This window comes from Pseudoliparis swirei, chromosome 6, assembly GCF_029220125.1.
Source record: "Pseudoliparis swirei isolate HS2019 ecotype Mariana Trench chromosome 6, NWPU_hadal_v1, whole genome shotgun sequence".
In the NCBI taxonomy this organism is placed as follows: Eukaryota; Metazoa; Chordata; class Actinopteri; order Perciformes; family Liparidae; genus Pseudoliparis; species Pseudoliparis swirei.
In genome coordinates, this window is record NC_079393.1 from 3,848,928 (window position 1) to 3,867,627 (window position 18,700).

At 43.9% G+C, this 18,700-nt stretch overlaps 1 protein-coding gene across 7 annotated transcripts in view; it reads left to right on the forward strand.

The window, feature by feature from the left end:
* The window catches only part of kif21a (kinesin family member 21A), a 49,670-nt gene extending 32,852 nt beyond the window's left edge, over nt 1-16,818 (forward strand). For 3 of the 7 annotated variants that reach the window (XM_056417838.1, XM_056417840.1, XM_056417841.1), the window contains 19 exons: nt 648-755; nt 842-910; nt 1,024-1,157; nt 1,495-1,639; nt 2,673-2,867; nt 2,953-3,054; nt 4,052-4,217; nt 4,782-4,802; nt 5,498-5,555; nt 6,359-6,416; nt 6,930-7,126; nt 8,338-8,457; nt 11,371-11,507; nt 12,233-12,407; nt 12,496-12,660; nt 13,066-13,183; nt 13,270-13,440; nt 14,803-15,002; nt 15,101-16,818. In XM_056417838.1, the coding sequence (XP_056273813.1) occupies nt 648-755; nt 842-910; nt 1,024-1,157; nt 1,495-1,639; nt 2,673-2,867; nt 2,953-3,054; nt 4,052-4,217; nt 4,782-4,802; nt 5,498-5,555; nt 6,359-6,416; nt 6,930-7,126; nt 8,338-8,457; nt 11,371-11,507; nt 12,233-12,407; nt 12,496-12,660; nt 13,066-13,183; nt 13,270-13,440; nt 14,803-15,002; nt 15,101-15,191 (2,430 nt within the window). In that variant the 3' untranslated portion in view covers nt 15,192-16,818. The remainder of the gene's footprint in view (nt 1-647; nt 756-841; nt 911-1,023; nt 1,158-1,494; nt 1,640-2,672; nt 2,868-2,952; nt 3,055-4,051; nt 4,218-4,781; nt 4,803-5,497; nt 5,556-6,358; nt 6,417-6,929; nt 7,127-8,337; nt 8,458-11,370; nt 11,508-12,232; nt 12,408-12,495; nt 12,661-13,065; nt 13,184-13,269; nt 13,441-14,802; nt 15,003-15,100) is intronic. The other 4 variants (XM_056417842.1, XM_056417844.1, XM_056417839.1 and 1 more) reach the window with 2 other exon arrangements.
* Nucleotides 16,819-18,700: the final 1,882 nt, after the last annotated feature.

The window sequence follows — 18,700 nt, forward strand, 5'->3', positions numbered from 1 at the left end:
ATATTGACTCACTTTGTTAAATAAAAGTTACGGTAGAGCTTACGAAATTAAGTTTTAATGGCATCAGAAACGCAATTTACTTAAATAGCAATGTAAACGTTAATTTTAAGGTTTTTTAACCCCAAAACAACCAAAAAGTGCCTTTTTAAAATGAATGAAAACTTATCGTATCCATCCAAAAAAAGTCCACATCCACATTAATTGACTCACTTTGTATAATATAAGTTGAAGTAGAGCTTATGAATTAAGTTTGAGTGGCATCAGAAACACAATTTACACAATTTTCAATGTAAACTTGAATTTTAAGGGGTTTTTTACCCGAAAAATGACAACAAAGTGTTTTTTAAATGAATGAAAACGTACAGTATCCACCAAAAAAAGTGTCCACATCCACAATATTGACTCACTTTGTAAAATATAAGTTGAAGTAGAGCTTATGAATTAAGTTAGTGGCATCAGAAACACAATTTACTTAAGTTTCACTGTAAACTTTGAGTTTTACGGGTTTTTTTACCAGAAAAACAACAAATAAGTGACTTAAAATAAATGAAAACGTACAGTATCCATCAAAAAAAGATGTCCACATCCACCATATGGACTCAGTGTGTCTGAATGTTTCTCACACGTTTCCTCCGTGCCGGCTCCAGGTCCGCCTCATGAAGCAGATGAAGGAGCAGCAGGAGAAGAACCGGATGAACGAGTCCCGCAGGAACCGAGAGATCGCGTCGCTGAAGAAAGACCAGCGGAAGCAAGAGGTCCTTTAAGACATGTTTTAAACAATGAACGTGCGTCTTGAGTTTTCTTCATGGTCGACGCTTTCGTTTTTGTTATTTTAACACAGCACCAACTGAAGTTACTGGAGGCTCAGAAACGGCAGCAGGAGCTGATTCTGAGGAGGAAGACGGAGGAGGTGAGCAGCATCGGGTTTAAACATATGTGTACTTGGGATTCACTCTGGATGCAGGGAGCATGTGGTGTGTGTGTGTGTGTGTGTTCTCACGTTTGTGTCTGCCACTTGGCCAGGTGACGGCCCTGAGGAGGCAGGCCCGGCCCAGCTCCGGTAAGCTGGTCCGGAAGGACCCTGCGCAGGACTCCAGCTACAGGCCTCCATCTGGACGCTTGTACTCCTCCGGCAACGCTGCTCCCAGTGGCACCCGGTGAGCCCGCATCGCTAAATATAAGATGCTTTTTTTCCTGAAAAACCCCAAATAGGCCGCTGGTGTTTTCATCCTCGCAGCTATAAATAACTTCACATTTAAAGTGAGGCACTTAAGCATCACAAGTCAAATCCTCTTTGCACTTAGGTTGGATTTGCATATGGAAATCTAGCACCTGACGTCATCAATGTGTGTGTGTGTGTGTGTGTGTGTGTGTGTGTGTGTGTGTGTGTGTGTGTGTGTGTGTGTGTGTGTGTGTGTGTGTGTGTGTGTGTGTGTGTGTGTGTGTGTGTGTGTGTGTGTGTGTGTGTGTGTGTGTGTGTGTGTGTGTGTGCAGGTCCTCCTACAGACGCACAGCTGGTATCAACTCCACCAGAATCGCACGCAACAAGTGGCAGTCTCTGGAGCGCCGGATCACCGACGTCATCATGCAGAGGATGACCATCTCCAACATGGAGGCCGACATGAACCACCTCCTCAAGGTACCGCCTCCCCGAGGTACCTCCTCCTCGAGGTACCGCCTCCCTGAGGTACCGCCTCCCCGAGGTACCGCCTCCCCGAGGTACCGCCTCCTCGAGGTAACGCCTCCTCGAGCTAACGCCGCGTCGGCGAGACGTCTTGAGTTATCATTCACGGAACGTGGGAGTTATCAGCTTCAAAGAAAGAGGAAGTAGAAAAGGGGGCGAGACGAACAACGTTACCACGTTTTTTTCAGGGGGAAAACACGCTTTGAAGTAAAACAAATTATATCGTGGCCAAAGCGTGGAATTACAATCTATCTGGTCTTATCGGCCAAAAAAAACAAGATTTATTCCCATAGACTTTCAATTGTAACTCAGGTAAATCAACTCGTAGACGTTATTTATATAATTAGGTTCCCTGATGTTGTACGTAGTTGCACTGACGGTTCAGGACCACGGGCTGGGAGGCGGGGCTAAAGAAAATGATGATGCACCAGCTGGAAGAATGAAATGAACGATATCCTGCCGCCAACGCTTCATCATCTTTTTTTATATCATTATTTTATTTGTGTATTTTAAAAAAAATTATATTGAATTTTTTTAATATTTTTTATATTTTATGTATTCTTTAATATTCATACTTTTATTTGTATATTTTTTAAATATTTTTGATATTTTATATATTTTTTAATATTCCTTTTTTTATTTGTATCTTTTTTTTATATTCATTTTTTTTAAATTCATTTTTTATATCATCTCTTTTTATATCAACCTGTTAACACCGTTTTACTGATGGAGGGTTGAGGGGGCGTGTCCAGTTCTTGGTCCACACCACTAGAGGGCGTCAGAGTCCTGCACACTGACCCTGTGACTGTCATCCTGCTCTGCAGCCTCCCGTTGACCCCATGGTGCCCCATCATCTGGCAAACACAAATAAAACAGCTACTTTTCAAATGACCCACCGCTCCGCTCGCTGCACTTCTGCAACATTTAAAAATGACTAGACAAAAAAAATGTTCTGAGGTCTCCGCGTTTTTTGTTTTTGCGTTCCCAGCAAAGAGAGGAGCTGACCAAGCGTAAAGAGAAGGTCATCAGGAAGAGGGACCGTCTGTCCAGGGAGGGGCCCGAGGCGGAGAAGGCGGCCGTTCCCCACAACGAGGAGGTGGACGTCTTGACGGCCAACATCGACTACATCAACGACGGCATCGCCGACTGCCAGGCCAACATCATGCAGATGGAGGAGACCAAGGCGAGGGGCCGCCTCCCTCCTCTCGATCGGCGCCGCCGGAGGTTTTTCTGGCGGCGTGACGAGACGTTTTCTCTTCTCTTCCCAGGAGGAAGGCGACACGGTGGACATCTCCGCCGTGGTCAGTTCCTGTACGCTGACGGAGGCTCGCTTCCTGCTGGACCACTTCATGCTGCTGGCCATCAGCAAGGTTCATCATCACTTCATCACATCTGTTCACCACTAAGAGCAAGGCTCAGGTCATGTGACTCCATGTTCCATACAGTTACAGTGGGGCAAAAAAGTATTTTATGCTTGTTTGTCGGTGACCAAATACTTATTTTACCGAGGAATTTACCAATTAATTCATTAAAAATCCTACAATGTGATTTTCTGGATTTTTTCTTCCTCATTTTGTCTCTCATAGTTGAGGTTTACCTTTGATGAAAATTACAGGCCTCTCATCTTTTTAAGTGGGAGAACTTGCATAGTTGGTGGCTGACTAAATACTTTTTTGCCCCACTGTACATCACAACGATGTCATTTATTGTACGCAGATTTCAATATTTAACTAAATATTTGCCAGTAAAGTAGATTTTATATCACAGGGTTTGTACGGTCATGGAAAACCTGGAAAAGTCATGGCATTTAAAAATGGTCATTTCCAAGCCTGGAAAAGTCATGGAAAAAACTTAAATCATAAAAGTTTTGGAAAAGCCATGGAAATTTGTTATAATCACATGTTCATTTACGCCGAGTTTGAAATAATTAATATGTTTTTTTAAAGAAAGACGCTCAAAATATAAGCCGGTGTACGCTCTCAAAACAACATTTTCTAAATTTTTCATGTCTATACCGAGATTTCAGTTTGGAAATCTGGTTTAAAGTCCTGGAAATCCACTGGTCAAAATGTGTAAGAACCCTGATATCAAGAAGGTGAAGTTTTGTTGTTGTTTTGATATGTAGTTACAATTGTTTTACCATGTGATATCCATAAACGGATTCATACGTAGTCAACGGGACACGGTTCTGGTCGTCTGTAGTGTGAGTCGTATCGACCAATCACGATCGAGCAGGAGCCCACCAGTGGTTGTCTGACGCTGATTCATCTTTTGATTTAGTTTGAGATGATCTCATAAACGGGCTTCTTGTGTCTGGCGTCTCACATGCCCCCCCCCCCCCCCCCCGTCTCGGTTCTGACCCCCCAGGGCCTCCAGGCGGCCCAGAAGGAGTCCCAGGTGAAGGTGATGGAGGGCCGGCTGAAGCAGACAGAGATCACCAGCGCCACGCAGAACCAGCTGCTCTTCCACATGCTGAAGGAGAAGGCCGAGTTCAACCCGGAGCTAGACGCCCTGCTGGGCAACGCGCTGCAAGGTGACGCCCCCGCCCGCTTGTTGTTGCTCGGGGCGACGTGAAGAACCCCCCCCCCCACACACACACATGGTTTAACCCGGCACACCTCCTGGAAGCAGCCGTAATATTCTCAGTTTTCTCCTCCTCAAATAAAACAATTCTGTTAAAAACAAAGATCGTGAATCCGTTAGGATCCATTTGGCCTTTCAGGAAGTCCACCGGGTTGCTGGTGAGTTGCATGATGGGGATTATTGAGACGCTCGTTGCCTGTTTGGCCTCCTGCTGAACAGAAGCTGGTTTAATTATTGTGCAGCTGGCACGTGAATCCACTGGCGGTCAGATTTATATGAGGCGAACTCCCGAAAAAGTGTCAAATACTTGACTTTACGGATACTCTGCTGGTATTGTGTATTCATCTTCCAGCCTCTGTTCAGCCGGAGGCTCCGTTTCACAGTAGCTGCACTTAATTTACTTTTTGTTTGTTATACTTTTAATATTTCGGGGGAAACAGAGTTTTTGATTTGTGCGTTGCTTTTCTTTTCTGTTCCCCCACGTTTTTGTTCTTGTTGTTTTATATTTTTGCAGAGCTAGGTAACTTCCCAGCCGGTAAGTGGAAACCATATTGGACCCCTAATCTAACGCATGGACCCCCCCCCCTTATTTATTTTTATTTTGTTGCACTCTTGAAAAAGAAACTAACGCAACATGGAGCAGGTGCATGAGGTGCGCCGCAAACAACAAGCTTCTCTCCTCCATCTCCTCCCTTCCCCCTCGTCCGGATACACTCTTCCTCCTCCTAGCCCTCCATGTGCTCCAGCCTCCACGCTTTAGCACCCTGCAAACCCGAGACCCCCCCCCCCCCCCCCCCCCACAGGAACCACACAACATGGACCCTGTAGGTCAGCTGACCCCACCGGAAGCAACGGACTAACGATTCCTCTCACTCCTCCACCCTGTTGCTGTCGCCCACACACCTCTCTCGATAACCCCACCTGGCCGCTCTGACCTCTGACCCCCCCTCCCTAATTTCCATCCCTCCGACCCCGATCGAGCTCCTCGAGGACCAAGTGTCAGCAGCATGGCGCCCCCATCTGCTTCACCCTGTTCATCTCTTCTACCCCCATTTGTAGCAGCCATCTTTTTTTTAGGTCAAAGACATTGCCTCACACTTTAGTGAACGTTGGCAAAAATGATAAATTATTCTTAAAAAGACGTAGGAGAAGTGTGTTTTCAGAAAGTCTCGGCCTCACCGGCCACAGAGGGGTTTCCTCTCATTTCATTCACGGCTCTCGTTTTCACAGAGAACGGAGACGATAGCAGCAGCGACGAGTCGGCCCAGAGCCCGTCGGCAGAGGGGAAGTGAGTTTGTTTCATGCATTATCACGACATCATGTAATATTAACATGTCAAAAGATGCATAATGTTATGATATATGTATATTTATTTATATGTGTGTGTGTGTATATATATATATTTATATATATTTAATATATATATATATATACATTTATATTTGGATATATTTAATATATATATATATATATAAATATTTACATATATATGTGTGTGTTAATGTTATGTTGATTATTTTACGTTATTTTAACCCACTGATGTTCAATGTTACACTATTTTAGAATAAATGTACCTAAATAACCCTTTCCCGTTCTAAAATTTAAATAATCCTCTTTTCCTGATTACACCTTTATTAACCAGGTGAATCCCAGATTAAAAATCTCTTTTTCAAGGGCGACCTGGACCCTTAATGTTTATCATACACAGTTTACGATTTACATTAAATAATGAACTCCGTGTTTACCTTAAATAATCACCTTAATGTTTATCATGCACAGTATAACTTGACTTTATCTTAATATTTATCATATTTACAATCAAACTTTTTATTTCAGACTCGAAGTCCAGAGAGTAAAAAATATTAAAATAGAATAAAATACGAAGGAAATAACAAGTTAAATACATGGAACTACGACGGCTGTATAAATAGACCAGTGTCTCCACCGCGCGTAGTGCTGAACTTTATAGTCAAACGCATATAATAACTAACATTGTGTTTTAAATGGTGTTTTTATGCTACATTCGATGATGTTTTTGTGTTTTTACACATATATTTATTGACGCGTGTAAATCTCTTGCCTTCCCGTCAGCACGTTGACATCAGACCTCATGAAACTCTGTGGGGGGGAAAACAAACCCAGAAACAAGGTACGTCCCCGAGACACGCCTCCATCAGTACCCTGACTCTATTCCCTCCTCCTCATCTCGTCTCTTACTCTATTCCCTCCTCCCCGTCTCTGACTCTATTCCCTCCTCCTCGTCTCGTCTCTTACTCTATTCCCTCCTCCTCGTCTCGTCTCTTACTCTATTCCCTCCTCCCCGTCTCTGACTCTATTCCCTCCTCCTCGTCTCGTCTCTTACTCTATTCCCTCCTCCCCGTCTCGTCTCTTACTCTATTCCCTCCTCCCCGTCTCTTACTCTATTCCCTCCTCCCCGTCTCTTACTCTATTCCCTCCTCCCCGTCTCTTACTCTATTCCCTCCTCCTCGTCTCGTCTCTTACTCTATTCCCTCCTCCTCGTCTCGTCTCTTACTCTATTCCCTCCTCCTCGTCTCGTCTCTTACTCTATTCCCTCCTCCCCGTCTCGTCTCTTACTCTATTCCCGTCTCTTACTCTATTCCCTCCTCCCCGTCTCGTCTCTTACTCTATTCCCTCCTCCCAGGCCCGCAGGAGGACCACCACTCAGATGGAGCTGCTGTACGCCAACAGCGACTCCGCCCCCGACGCGATCTCCGTGGCCGACTTCTCCGGTCCGATGCCGCCGTTGGCCGAGGCGCCGGACGGGGGAGGGGACGCGGGCTCATCGGTCAGGGACTACGCTGCGCTCTCCCCCGGCTTCTCCTCTAAAATGGGCAGCATGTAAGTCCAGGCCCCCGGCTCTCTGCCGCTAACTCGATAACCACGACTTCCTCCCTCCCTCCCTTCCTGCACGTCGTGATGTCGCTGCTACAGCCTCATTTTTTTTTTAGTTTGACATTTATTCATGAGGATCAAACGGCCAAACATCCCCCAAACTGTCCCTTAGGAGGGAGACGCATGTCGAGAGGAGCCGATAATAACATCTGTGTGGCTTATTTATTGCCTTCTAATTACTTTATTAAGCAAAAATACTAACATTGCTCCAACTTAAGCCATGTTTCAACTTGTTTGTAAATTAAATTTTAAAAAGAGCATTGATCACAATAAAAAAAGAGTAAGAAATATATATATACAGGACTGTCTCAGAAAATTAGAATATTGTGATAAAGTTCTTTATTTTCTGTAATGCAATTTAAAAAACAAAAATGTCATGCATTCTGGATTCATTACAAATCAACTGAAATATTGCAAGCCTTTTATTCTTTTAATATTTAATAATTTTTTAATTGCATTACAGAAAATAAAGAACTTTATCACAATATTCTAATTTTCTGAGACAGTCCTGTATATGTATGTGTGTGTGTGTATATTTGAAAGTAGCGTAGCACAAAAAATTACTTTTCTAATAACTTTATTAAGCAAAAATACTAACATTGCTTTAACGTAATCCATGTTTAGACTTGTTAAATTACATTTTTAAAAAGAGCATTGGCTGAAAATATATATATTTTTTTTGCGTAGCACAAAAACTACCTTTCTAATTCCTCATTTGATCAAAAATACTAACATTGCTTTAACTATCTTGTATAAAAGCACGTTTCCACTTAAATAAAATAAATTTTAAAAAAGAGCATTGGCTGGTAGTTTGAATTATTAAGGTATTTTTAATATATATTTCTTTCTAATTCCTTATTAATCAAAAATACTAAGATTGCTTGAACGAGCTTGTGAAAAGCCATGTTTCAACTGGTTTGTAAATAAAATAATAACATTTATAAAAAGCATTGGCTGACAGTTACAAGCATATGAGACGGTTGAATGACGCCCCCGGTGGCGAGTGTTCCTGTGTGCTGCCCTCATCTCCTCATTGGTCCACCATGCTTATGTTTTCACATCCTTTTTTTGTTTCTTTCCGTTGTCGTTGCTGTGCGTGTGTGTGTGTGTGTGTGTGTCGTCCGTGGATAACCTTAATGAAAACTGAAACGGGTCAGTTCTGGCTCCAGAGCCGCGTCGGGGCTGGAGCGGCGCTGTGCCGAGCCTTCCCCGCTCTCTCGCAGGAAGGCCTACGACAGGGCGGCGGCCGACAGGGCAAAGGTCAAGGAAGCCAAACAGTAAGAGACGGTTGACCCCGGCGCTGTGGCCGCAAAGTAACTCCACTTCTCCTCTACTAATACTCCTCCTGGCTCTGAGGGCGCAGGCGGGCGATGACCTTCGACCTGCTGTCGGGCGTCTCTCGTCTCACGTTCAGAGTTCGACTCCCTCCTGCTGCCGCTCTACATTTGAACTCTCCGTCTTTTCTCCTTCTTTGTGTGGTCGGGAGGTTTCTGTGGGTGTGGAGACTCCATGTGGCGCTTCGACTGTTCCCGAGAGACACAGAGATGTCGAAAGCCCATTTAAAACGTACCATTTAAATAAAGTCATCGATGGAGGGGTAATGGTGCGACCCACGGTCTCCTGGGTGAAAGTCCTGTGCACATTGTGAATCGATCAAAACACACGGCAACCATCGGCTTCCTTCCACATATGATCCATACTTCCTGCTTGTAAGAGTTGGTTTATTGGATGTGTGGATGACATCATCGGGCTGGGTTTTGATTAATCTAAATGTGATGTGAACTTTAATTTACATGTTTAAAAAACTTTCAACTTCCTGTCATCGCCGCTTAAAATGTAAATATATGACTGGAAGACATTCGAACACTTCCTCAGTTATTTAACGTCGGTGGTTATTAGACTCGTGATAAAAACTGTTTCCCAACTTGAAACTATCTTCACGATGAATCCGGACGCCCTCGGTGTGCTGAATGTTACATTCGTGTCACGGTGATTTAAAACTAGTCATCTCAGATTCCCAGAGGTTAAACATAACGTAATGCATTCAGAGTATTATTTATTAATTTGCATCGCACAAACTACATCATTATCTGTAAATGATATTTAGTGGTTGCACAAATGGAAGATGAAAAACGATCATTATTATTAAACTTTATAATTTAAAATATATATATTTTTTTATCAAAACAAAATGTTGTAGCCTGACAACATTAAAGAAAAAATATTTTGGTCTTAGTCGCTAAAGTTAAAGAAATGCTTCCCCCGTGACGAGGCTACTAAATCACGGGGATATGTTGGGGTTTAAAATATAAAATAACTTCTGAATAAGCTGTAAAATGTACAAATACACATATTTTTATAGCTCTGGTGAGGCAGGATCTCATGACTGGAAAATATCGAAATATCGTCACATTATTTTATTTTAGTCTATTTATTTATTATTATATATTTATTTAATTATTTACATTTTATTTATTATTATATTTAATTATTTTATTATCATCTATTTATTATTTATTTAATTATTTACGCTTGTATATTTGTTATTTTTTATTATGTTTATTTATTATAATATATTTATATTGATGTATTATATATTTATTTATATTGATGTATTATATATTTAATATTTATATTTATTTCTGTATTTAATATATTTATATTTATTGTCCAGTCATGAAATATTCTGCCTCACCAGAGCTATAAAAATAATATGCATTTGTAAATTTTACAGCTGCTTATTTAAAAGTATTTATATATATATATATATATATATAGAGGCCGTTATCTACAGGAGACATCCGTACAAACCGAACACAGGAACACTTTCCCGTCGAGCTGTTTTCCCGACAGTTTCTCCCTTGTGAGGTGAAGGCAGCATATGCGTCTCCCTGCTGTCCCCCTCCACCCACCACCACTAGTGTGTAAACGGCTCAGCGCCACACTTTAATTATGCCGCGGCTTAATTGGCAGCCCGACTGTCTTCCTTCCGCAGCCCGCTCGTCAGGAACCCGAGGAAGCTCTCCCCCCTCCCCCGCCGCTCGCCCCCTTAACCACCTCCTCGCCGCGTGTCTGCAGGTTAAGTACGAAGAACCAGAGACGAGTAGAAGTGAGAAGAGCTGGGGACGAGAGTTGGTGTGAGGCGCTCGGCTCTCCAGACGACCTCATTTCATAATTTACTGTTGAGATCTCCTTTTAATGCAAATGTGAGGCCCACATTTAGACTCTGGAGTAATTATGAAATAAACGTGCTTCCTGGAGGTCGTGATGCTCTCATTTAGACTTTTATGTTGTCCCTCGCGGTCCTCATGTTACATTATTATTGTGTTTTTAAAATACATTCACATTCATTAGAGGCTACAGTTGGCTCTAAAAGTTTAAAGCACAATGGGAAGGTTTTTCTCCTATTTTATTTTTAATTAATCTCCAACACAGACACACGAATCCTTCTCATGGAGCCTTTTTATTCCCAAGTCGTATCCAATACAGAGTAATTAAGGAACTTGGTAAGAACAGGAAGTATCTGTTGATCAACTCAGGAGCTCATCGCGTCTCGGGGATATGGGACCCTCTCTTCCCCCCTCCAGGACGGACAGAGGCCTCCACCTGTCCTCCCTTGGTCCTCCTCCTCTCTCCCAGCCACCCAACTACAACCTTCACTTCACCTTTTGTCATTGTCATGAAACACGGCTGTGGATTGACTTTCTCTCCATCGAGTCGACGGTTAACCAACAAACACTCCACGACCCACAACGGTTAATACCTGTATTTTCTTTTCTCGGATCAATAAATAATTGCATTGAACTCCCGGCGGTGCCGTCTTGTTGAGCTTATTACCCTCAATAATAACCCTCTCTTTCCAAGCTAGAGATTAAAGCATTTGAACATCGCCGCTTTCCAATATTCATCCGTCTTTTGTCTCTTTGGGGCGTTGTGGTTTTTTTGTTCCTCAATCTGCACACAAGAATCCGTTTGTTCCCGACACGGTGACGGTCTGGTTCTGCTCCTCCCTCTGTGGACGTGTTCCCTTCTCCGCTTCCTGTTTTTCTGATTCGCAGCATCGTGGCAATCAGCCACGATGCTGCGTGACTCTCTGGCTGTGTGTGTGTGTGTGTGTGTGGGTGTGTGTGATTTCCGCTGCACTCAGATTGCTGGACAGTGTCTGACAGAGATGTGTGTGTGTGTTCCAGGGGAGTCATTAACCCGGTGCCGCCCACTAAGAGCAGTCGGTCGGCGACGCTGCAGTGCGTCCACGTGGCGGAGGGACACAGCAAAGCCGTCCTCTGCGTCGACTGCACCGACGACCTCCTCTTCACCGGATCCAAAGGTCAAACACCCTCCATATTGTCATGTTCTTCCCCTCGTTGAAATGAACATGAACCCGTCGGTCTTGATCCCGAGTGGCTCTCTCTCTCTCTGTCCATTTCTGTATTAGAGCGTGCTCTTTCTTTTTTTTATCTTTCTTTTTTCAAGTCCGACTATCAATATCTAATGGCGGAGGTATTTTTAGAAGCCATCCTTGGCCTCTAACCTCTTCTGCACAGTGTTCAAACATGTTGGTTCATGCTTTTTATCTTCTCGAGACTTGACCTCCATGACTCCATCCCTTTTTAGAGTATCGACCACCGGTTCAGAAAGCAGCAGCTGGGCTTCTCACTTCTTAAAACCAATTCCTACAAGCTTATTTTTATCAGATGTTTTCATTTTACTGCACTTATTGGTTTTTTGGGACGGGGGATTCTTTAATGTTTTTAATATATTTAATTTATTTATTTTTTAATTTAGTTTAGTTTGTAACATTTTTGTATCTTACCTTAGTTTGTCTGTTATATTGCCTTGTGCCCATTATTTTATTTATTTTATTTTTTTATTTTTTTATTTTAAATACATTTGTATTAAATTAAATTCTGATTAAATTATATTTATTTCATTTTATTTATTGAATTGTATCTTCTTAATAATTCTTTTATTATGATATTATTATAAATTGTACCATTTGTATTTTTTAAATGGTCGTGAGGTTGAGCTGATGGACTGCGTGTCTCCTTGCAGACCGGACCTGTAAGGTGTGGAACCTGGTGACGGGTCAGGAGATAATGTCCCTGGCCGGTCACCCCAACAACGTGGTGTCGGTCCGCTACAGCTCCAGTCTGGTCTTCACCGTCTCCACCTCCTACATCAAAGTCTGGGACATTCGCGACTCGGCCAAGTGCATCCGAATCCTCACGTGAGAATAACTCCACGTCTGAAATGAGGGGAGGAGCTCCGTCTGTTGACACGGAGCGAGTCTCACCTGTGTCTCTGCGCGTCTTCAGCTCCTCCGGTCAGGTTAATGTTGGCGACGTCTGCGCGTCAAACTCCAGCCGGACGGTCACCATCCCGGCAGGAGAGAACCAGATCAACCAGATCGCCCTCAACCCCAACGGCATGGTTCTGTACGCCGCCGCCGGGAACTCGGTGAGAGTCTGGGATCTGAGAAGGTAAACGAGTCGCGTGTTTCAGAAAAATAAATCCTGATTTCTCATATACATGTCTCCATTCCAGACGGGATGCTTTTAACAATAATAATTGAAAAAGAAAATCTGCCTCTAATTCACTGCGAAGAAAATTGGGGAAAGATGTATCCGTATTATTACAAAGATGCAAAACGCACATCGTGAGTTAATTCACGGCCCGATTTCTTTCCGATTCCGTGTGAAACCGGACCGCCGTCGTCCGTCACGCAGTTTTTGATGAATTGTTCCACCTCAGAAAGTAAAAAACATTTTATAATCGGCGCCCTGGATGATTGAAAATGACTTCTAAAATCAATAAACACCCAGACTGAATGTTCCAAACTCTTTAAATCACATTTTCTTTGTACGTGATGTTTCCCTCTCCCTCAGATTTGCATCCACGGGGAAACTCACCGGTCACCTCGGCCCCGTGATGTGTCTGACCGTGGACCAGTCCATCAACAACCAGGACCTGGTGATCACCGGGTCCAAGGACCACTACATCAAGGTTTCCTTTACTCCTTTACTCTGGATTCATACACAATATTCCTCTTTGAGGAGCCGAAGATGAGACGATGGAGTTTCTGATTGCAGCTGTTCGACGTGACCGAGGGCTCTCTGGGCAGCATCGGGCCCACGCACAACTTTGAGCCCCCCCACTACGACGGCATCGAGTCCCTGGTGGTCCAGGGCGACATTTTGTTCAGCGGCTCTCGAGACAACGGCATCAAGAAGTGGGACCTGGGCCGCAAAGACCTCCTGCAGGTACCGGGGGGCGAGGGGGGGGGGATGCACTTCCATATCTGGGGTTCTTTTGGGGGGCATTTTATTTGATGCACGGCTCTGGACAACAAGGGAATTTAAACAGGGTTCGTACGGTCATGGAAAACCTGGAAAAGTCATGGAATTTTAAAATGGTCATTTCCAGGCCTGGAAAAGTCATGGAAAAAACTTAAATCCTAAAAGTTTGGGAAAAGTCATGGAAATTTGTTATAATCACATGTTCATTTACGCTGAGTTTGAAATAATTAATACGTTTGTAACGGATCCCCGTATATAAATCGGCGTGAGACTTACTGCTGGTGAACTTCTTTAATTTCTTTCTTTCGGCGGATACAATTGAACCAAAAATCTTTCTTAAATACCTCCTTGTCACCACCGTAAGAGCATTCGCCTCATACGGGACCATTAAAACTATTAAAACTTTAAATGAAATGCGCATCCGTCCGTAACATTTAGCCGTACCGTCAAGTTTGTATTTTTACTTAAAATAAAGGTGCGCTTCCTTTTAACATTTCAAAATAAAAGTCTGATTTAGCTCAAAGAGGAAGTAGATTAAAACATACAAAATCATTAAAACAATACAATATAAAAAGGCATACATCAAAACCAATAAAGCAGATACAAAATAAGGCAATCAGCACAAAACAATAAACCTTTTAAGGGGTTGTTTACAACGTTTTTTTAAAGAAAGACGCTCAAAATATAAGCCGTTGTACGCTCTCAATGCGCACAATTTTCAAAAATGTTCATGTTTATACCGAGATTTCAGTTCGGTCATGGAAATTTGGTTAAAAGTCCTGGAAATCCATCGGTCAAAATGTGTAAGAACCCTGTTTATAGTGCTCCAGATAAAATATGGAATAATAAGTATAGAAATAATTCTCTCTTTTAAACGGAGGCCGAATCGGGCGTCTTTAGTTCAAACAATCGTGTAAAGCAGTCGATGGTGAGAGACCCATGATGATTTGATCGTGAATGACGGATCTGATGGTTCTTTTTATTTAAAAAGATACTTTCTTGACTGGAAAAATATCTGAATAAATAATTCAAATGGGATAAAAACAAATAATTGTCTTAACGTTGACCATATATATTCTTTTCAAAATATGATCCCATGGCGGACATTTTTGAATGACAGTAAATAGAGAAAAAACATCAACCTTTCTCTCCATAAAATATATAAATAAATAATTCATGGCGCAATTCAAACGGGATAAATAAAATAAAAACAATTGTCCTAACGTTGACTATATATATATATTCTTTCCAAATCAAGATCCCATGGCGGCCATTGTTGAATGGCCGTAAATATAAAAAAACATCAATCCTCTCCCTCTCCAACAGCAAGTCCCGAACGCCCACCGCGACTGGGTGTGCGCGCTGGGCGTGGTCCCCGGGTCCCCGGCCCTGCTGAGCGGCTGCAGGGGAGGGGTGCTCAAGCTGTGGCACACGGACACGCTGGGGACCCTCGGCGAGCTGAAGGGCCACGAGAGCCCCATCAACGGCATCGCCACCAACAGCAGCCACCTGTTCACCGCCTCCGAGTAAACGCACGCTTCTCTACCGCGAGCTTCCCCAGAGGGCGGAGCGACGCTCGACCAATCAGATAATAATGATACCCCTTTTCCTTCCCGTCTTCCAGCGACCGGACGGTGAAGATCTGGCGCGCTCGCGGCGGACTGGACAGCACTTTGGAGACGGCCGACAACGCGGACGAGGTGGCCAGCGTCTGACACCCCCCCCCGAAGGACACTTGAGGGCCTCTGTTGACGCCGCCGCCTGCACTTTGACCCCCGCGCTGCCCCCGGACCGTCCTCCACCTGCGACGTGTGGTAACGTTCCGGGACCGACGCACACGGGGAAGTCGTCTCATCTCATCAGACTCTCTCTTCCTTCAGCCGGGACTCAAGGGGGTCGCGCCGATCCGTTTTAATCAAGCCGTATTGTTTGGGACTCGTCTTCCTCCTCTTCCTCCTCTTTGTGCGCCGAAGACGACGCAGCGCCGCGGCTCGGGAGGCTTTTGAGAGGAGAAGGAGGAGGAGCGGTCACGTCTCTGGACGGAGGAGGAGGACGGCGAGGCAGAGCCAGCGGGTTGGCAGCTGGTCTCCCCAACCCCGTGGACACACACACACACACACACACACACACACACACACACACACGGTAACAGAAGTGTCTTAACTGTATGTGAAGAAGACACACCACTGTACCGCTTAGCTTCCCTCGTCACAGAAAGCTCTGCACGGTAACGGCCTCGCCACCTTTGGGGAAATCCCATTATTTGTTGTTTTTTTTGCTGGGAATTTGTTTGTTAGCTTAGCATAACAACAGGAAATGGTGGAGAGGAAACAACGCGACCTCCACGGCTCACGAATCACAAACTGATGTGTGTGAAGAACCAAAAGGTAGAAATCCAGCGAACACACGGCAGCAACTCGTCTTCTACCAGGTGGAGAGGGATACAAATAGATATATATTTGTGATGAGACGTCGTCATGGAACTCAAGAAGGGAATCCTGCGCGAGTGTTTTAGGTCTGAAATGTTCTGCTCAACAAATGCATGTTGGGTATAAATGGGAGATTTCCTTTTACATTTAGTAAATTGTCGCAACAAAAAAAAGCCCGAATTAACATTCTTGTTTTTATTCTGTTTGCATATTAGAGTGAAAAGTTTTTCTCCAGAAGGACTTTGGATCTCTTTTTGTTTTTAGTGCCGACACGTTGTTGGAAATGAAAAATGCAAAGTGCGCCGCTTCCGCTCGTTATGCTAAGCTAACGAGCTGCCGGCGCGTCAAACCGATCCTGGAACTCTTGAGCACTTAAAGTCTCCGAGACTCGAGCGTGAGCGGAGGTCAGAGGTCAGAGGTCGCTCTGCTTGCCGTCGTCTGAAAGCGTATTTAATCACCGAGTCGTGCCGCTAAGTCGAGCGCTCGCCTTCCTCTCTCCACCCGACTGCGGGGCTTCTTCTTCTTCTTCTTCTTCTTCTTCTTCTTCTTCTTCTTCTTCTTCTTCTTCTTCTTCTTGATTTCTAGCCGCCACTTGTGAATGTGCAAATGTAACGTACGCGAGCGACGTGTTTAAAGTGCGACTGAATGTTAGTTCTGTGGGACCACGAGAGGCCCGGAGCCGAAGCTCCGCCTCCAACGAGGAGGCGGCTTGTGTCGAGTGGCCTCCGGGCTCGTTTATTGTTTTTCTATTTATTTGTTGTCCTTTCCGTTCGTCCCGCGGTCCCCGTGTCCCTCGCCTCCGGGGCGTTCCCACGCCGGAGTCGTCGTAGCCGCGTTCCCAAAAGGAGGCGCCTCTGTAGCGACGCTCACGTCGGACGCCTCGCGGGAATAAACGCCGTCTGGCAAAAAACAAGCGGCTTGTGTTTTATTCTGGGTCCTGTCACACACACACACACACACACACACACACACACGGCGCTCCTCTTCAGCTTCTGATCTCCTGGCTGCTTCAGGAGGGAAAGCGACCACAAGATGGCGGCAGCAGCACCTGCAGGACTGGCCAGTGTGAGTAAACCTCAGAGATGTCAACAACACAACAACAAAAATATATATTTATATTTATATATATATAAATATATTTATTATTATTTATATATATATATATTAATCTCGAGCCTCGATCCCCTGATGACCGTCCAGTGAGTGTCCACGCCATTATTGTTGGTGATGTATTTATTTAGCTGTGATGTGAATAATAAGGAGCTGACCCAGGACCTGTGGGTCCGGGGCCCCCCTGAGGGTCTGGGCCCCCCTGTGGTTGGTCATCCAGCCTCACTGACGACCGTACCAGGCGACCAGCGGCGAGGATCATGAAAGATGAGCAGGTGGTCCGCAGCCTGACCCCTGACCCCTCCACGCCGCCTGAGTCCAGTTTTCTGTGCGTTTCCTCGTTTGAAGACTTTTGTCACGATGGATTCTAAAGATTGTCGTCTTGGTTCTTTGATTCTACTTTTTAATCGACTCCCACACACCGGCGGCCCTTCCTCAAGTTTCCTCCCGTCAGTTGTGCACTTTTCACAGGTCATAAAGTCCAGATTTTGGAGAACATAAATAAAGTTTTGATTAAAAAAAAAATCATAAAATTTGGGTGCCACCTTTTTTTTGTTTTTTGTCCTAGAAAAGCGACTCAAAGGGATTTGCAATAAAGGAAGATGTAGAATGAACACACAAACACACACACACTTGTGTAAACAAAGCTCTCGTGGATGAAGGTGTTCTCTGGTCAGTGCCCCCCCCCCCCCCCCCCCTCTACTGTCTCTTTGATGCAAGTCCATTAATCCTCATTTAAAAAACAGCAGAAGCAGCTGTTTCTCACGATGCAGAGATGTGCACTTTGTGCCCCCCCCCCCGCTCATCATCAGAGCCCGGTTCTGACCCGCCTCAGCACAAAACGACACTTGAAAGACTTTCATGTGGAACAATGGAAAATCAATGTCAAACTCTCTTCTCTTGTTTTTTTTACCCGGGTTTTCTTCCTTTCATCCAGAAGCTTCATTAAAGTCACGGCGCCCTTTTTAATCAGCGCTGAAATATATCAAATATATAAAAACGTACGGCTGTGATTGTTTTGGGTTCGTTTTCACGTCTTGGTTGCAAAATGCAAAGTTGTGACCTTTTAAAAAAAAAAAACGATTTAAATAATAAAATGTCAGGTAGAAACTATTTAAATAAATTCATCTTTTACGCTTTTCTTTTTTTAACCCCATCTTAACATTTGAGCTTTTACTGATGTGATTATTTGATGTTTTTCTTAGTCTTACAATGAGTTGAATATCAAAGCGAGACGTCTGAGGTCACCATCACTTAACTGATCTCTTGAGAAAACAATCGGCATATCAATTGATGGAAATAGAATTTTAAGATGTGAAATATACGACACTTAATTGTGTCCCCGGCTCATCTCACGGTGGCTTAATTTCTGGAATTTCTTTGGAAAGTTTGGGACCTTTTAATGAGACTTTTTGAAGTGAGTAGGAGCGGCGGCTCGGCGTGGGCTTTGTGATAATGGCCGTTGACGTGTTTTAGAGATTAAGAGGAGCGGAGTCATGAGAAGCCGTCAGAGCGGCTTCACACGCCGGTCTTCGGAAATCTTTTGGGTCACCAACATCAAGTAGCTAATGCAGATTTGAACTTGCTTAACTCAAACTTCAGATTCTGATATTAAAGAATTTATCTTACTAGATTCCCAGAAGAAATTCATAGTTAAAATACTGTCCATCAAAATGTGATATTGA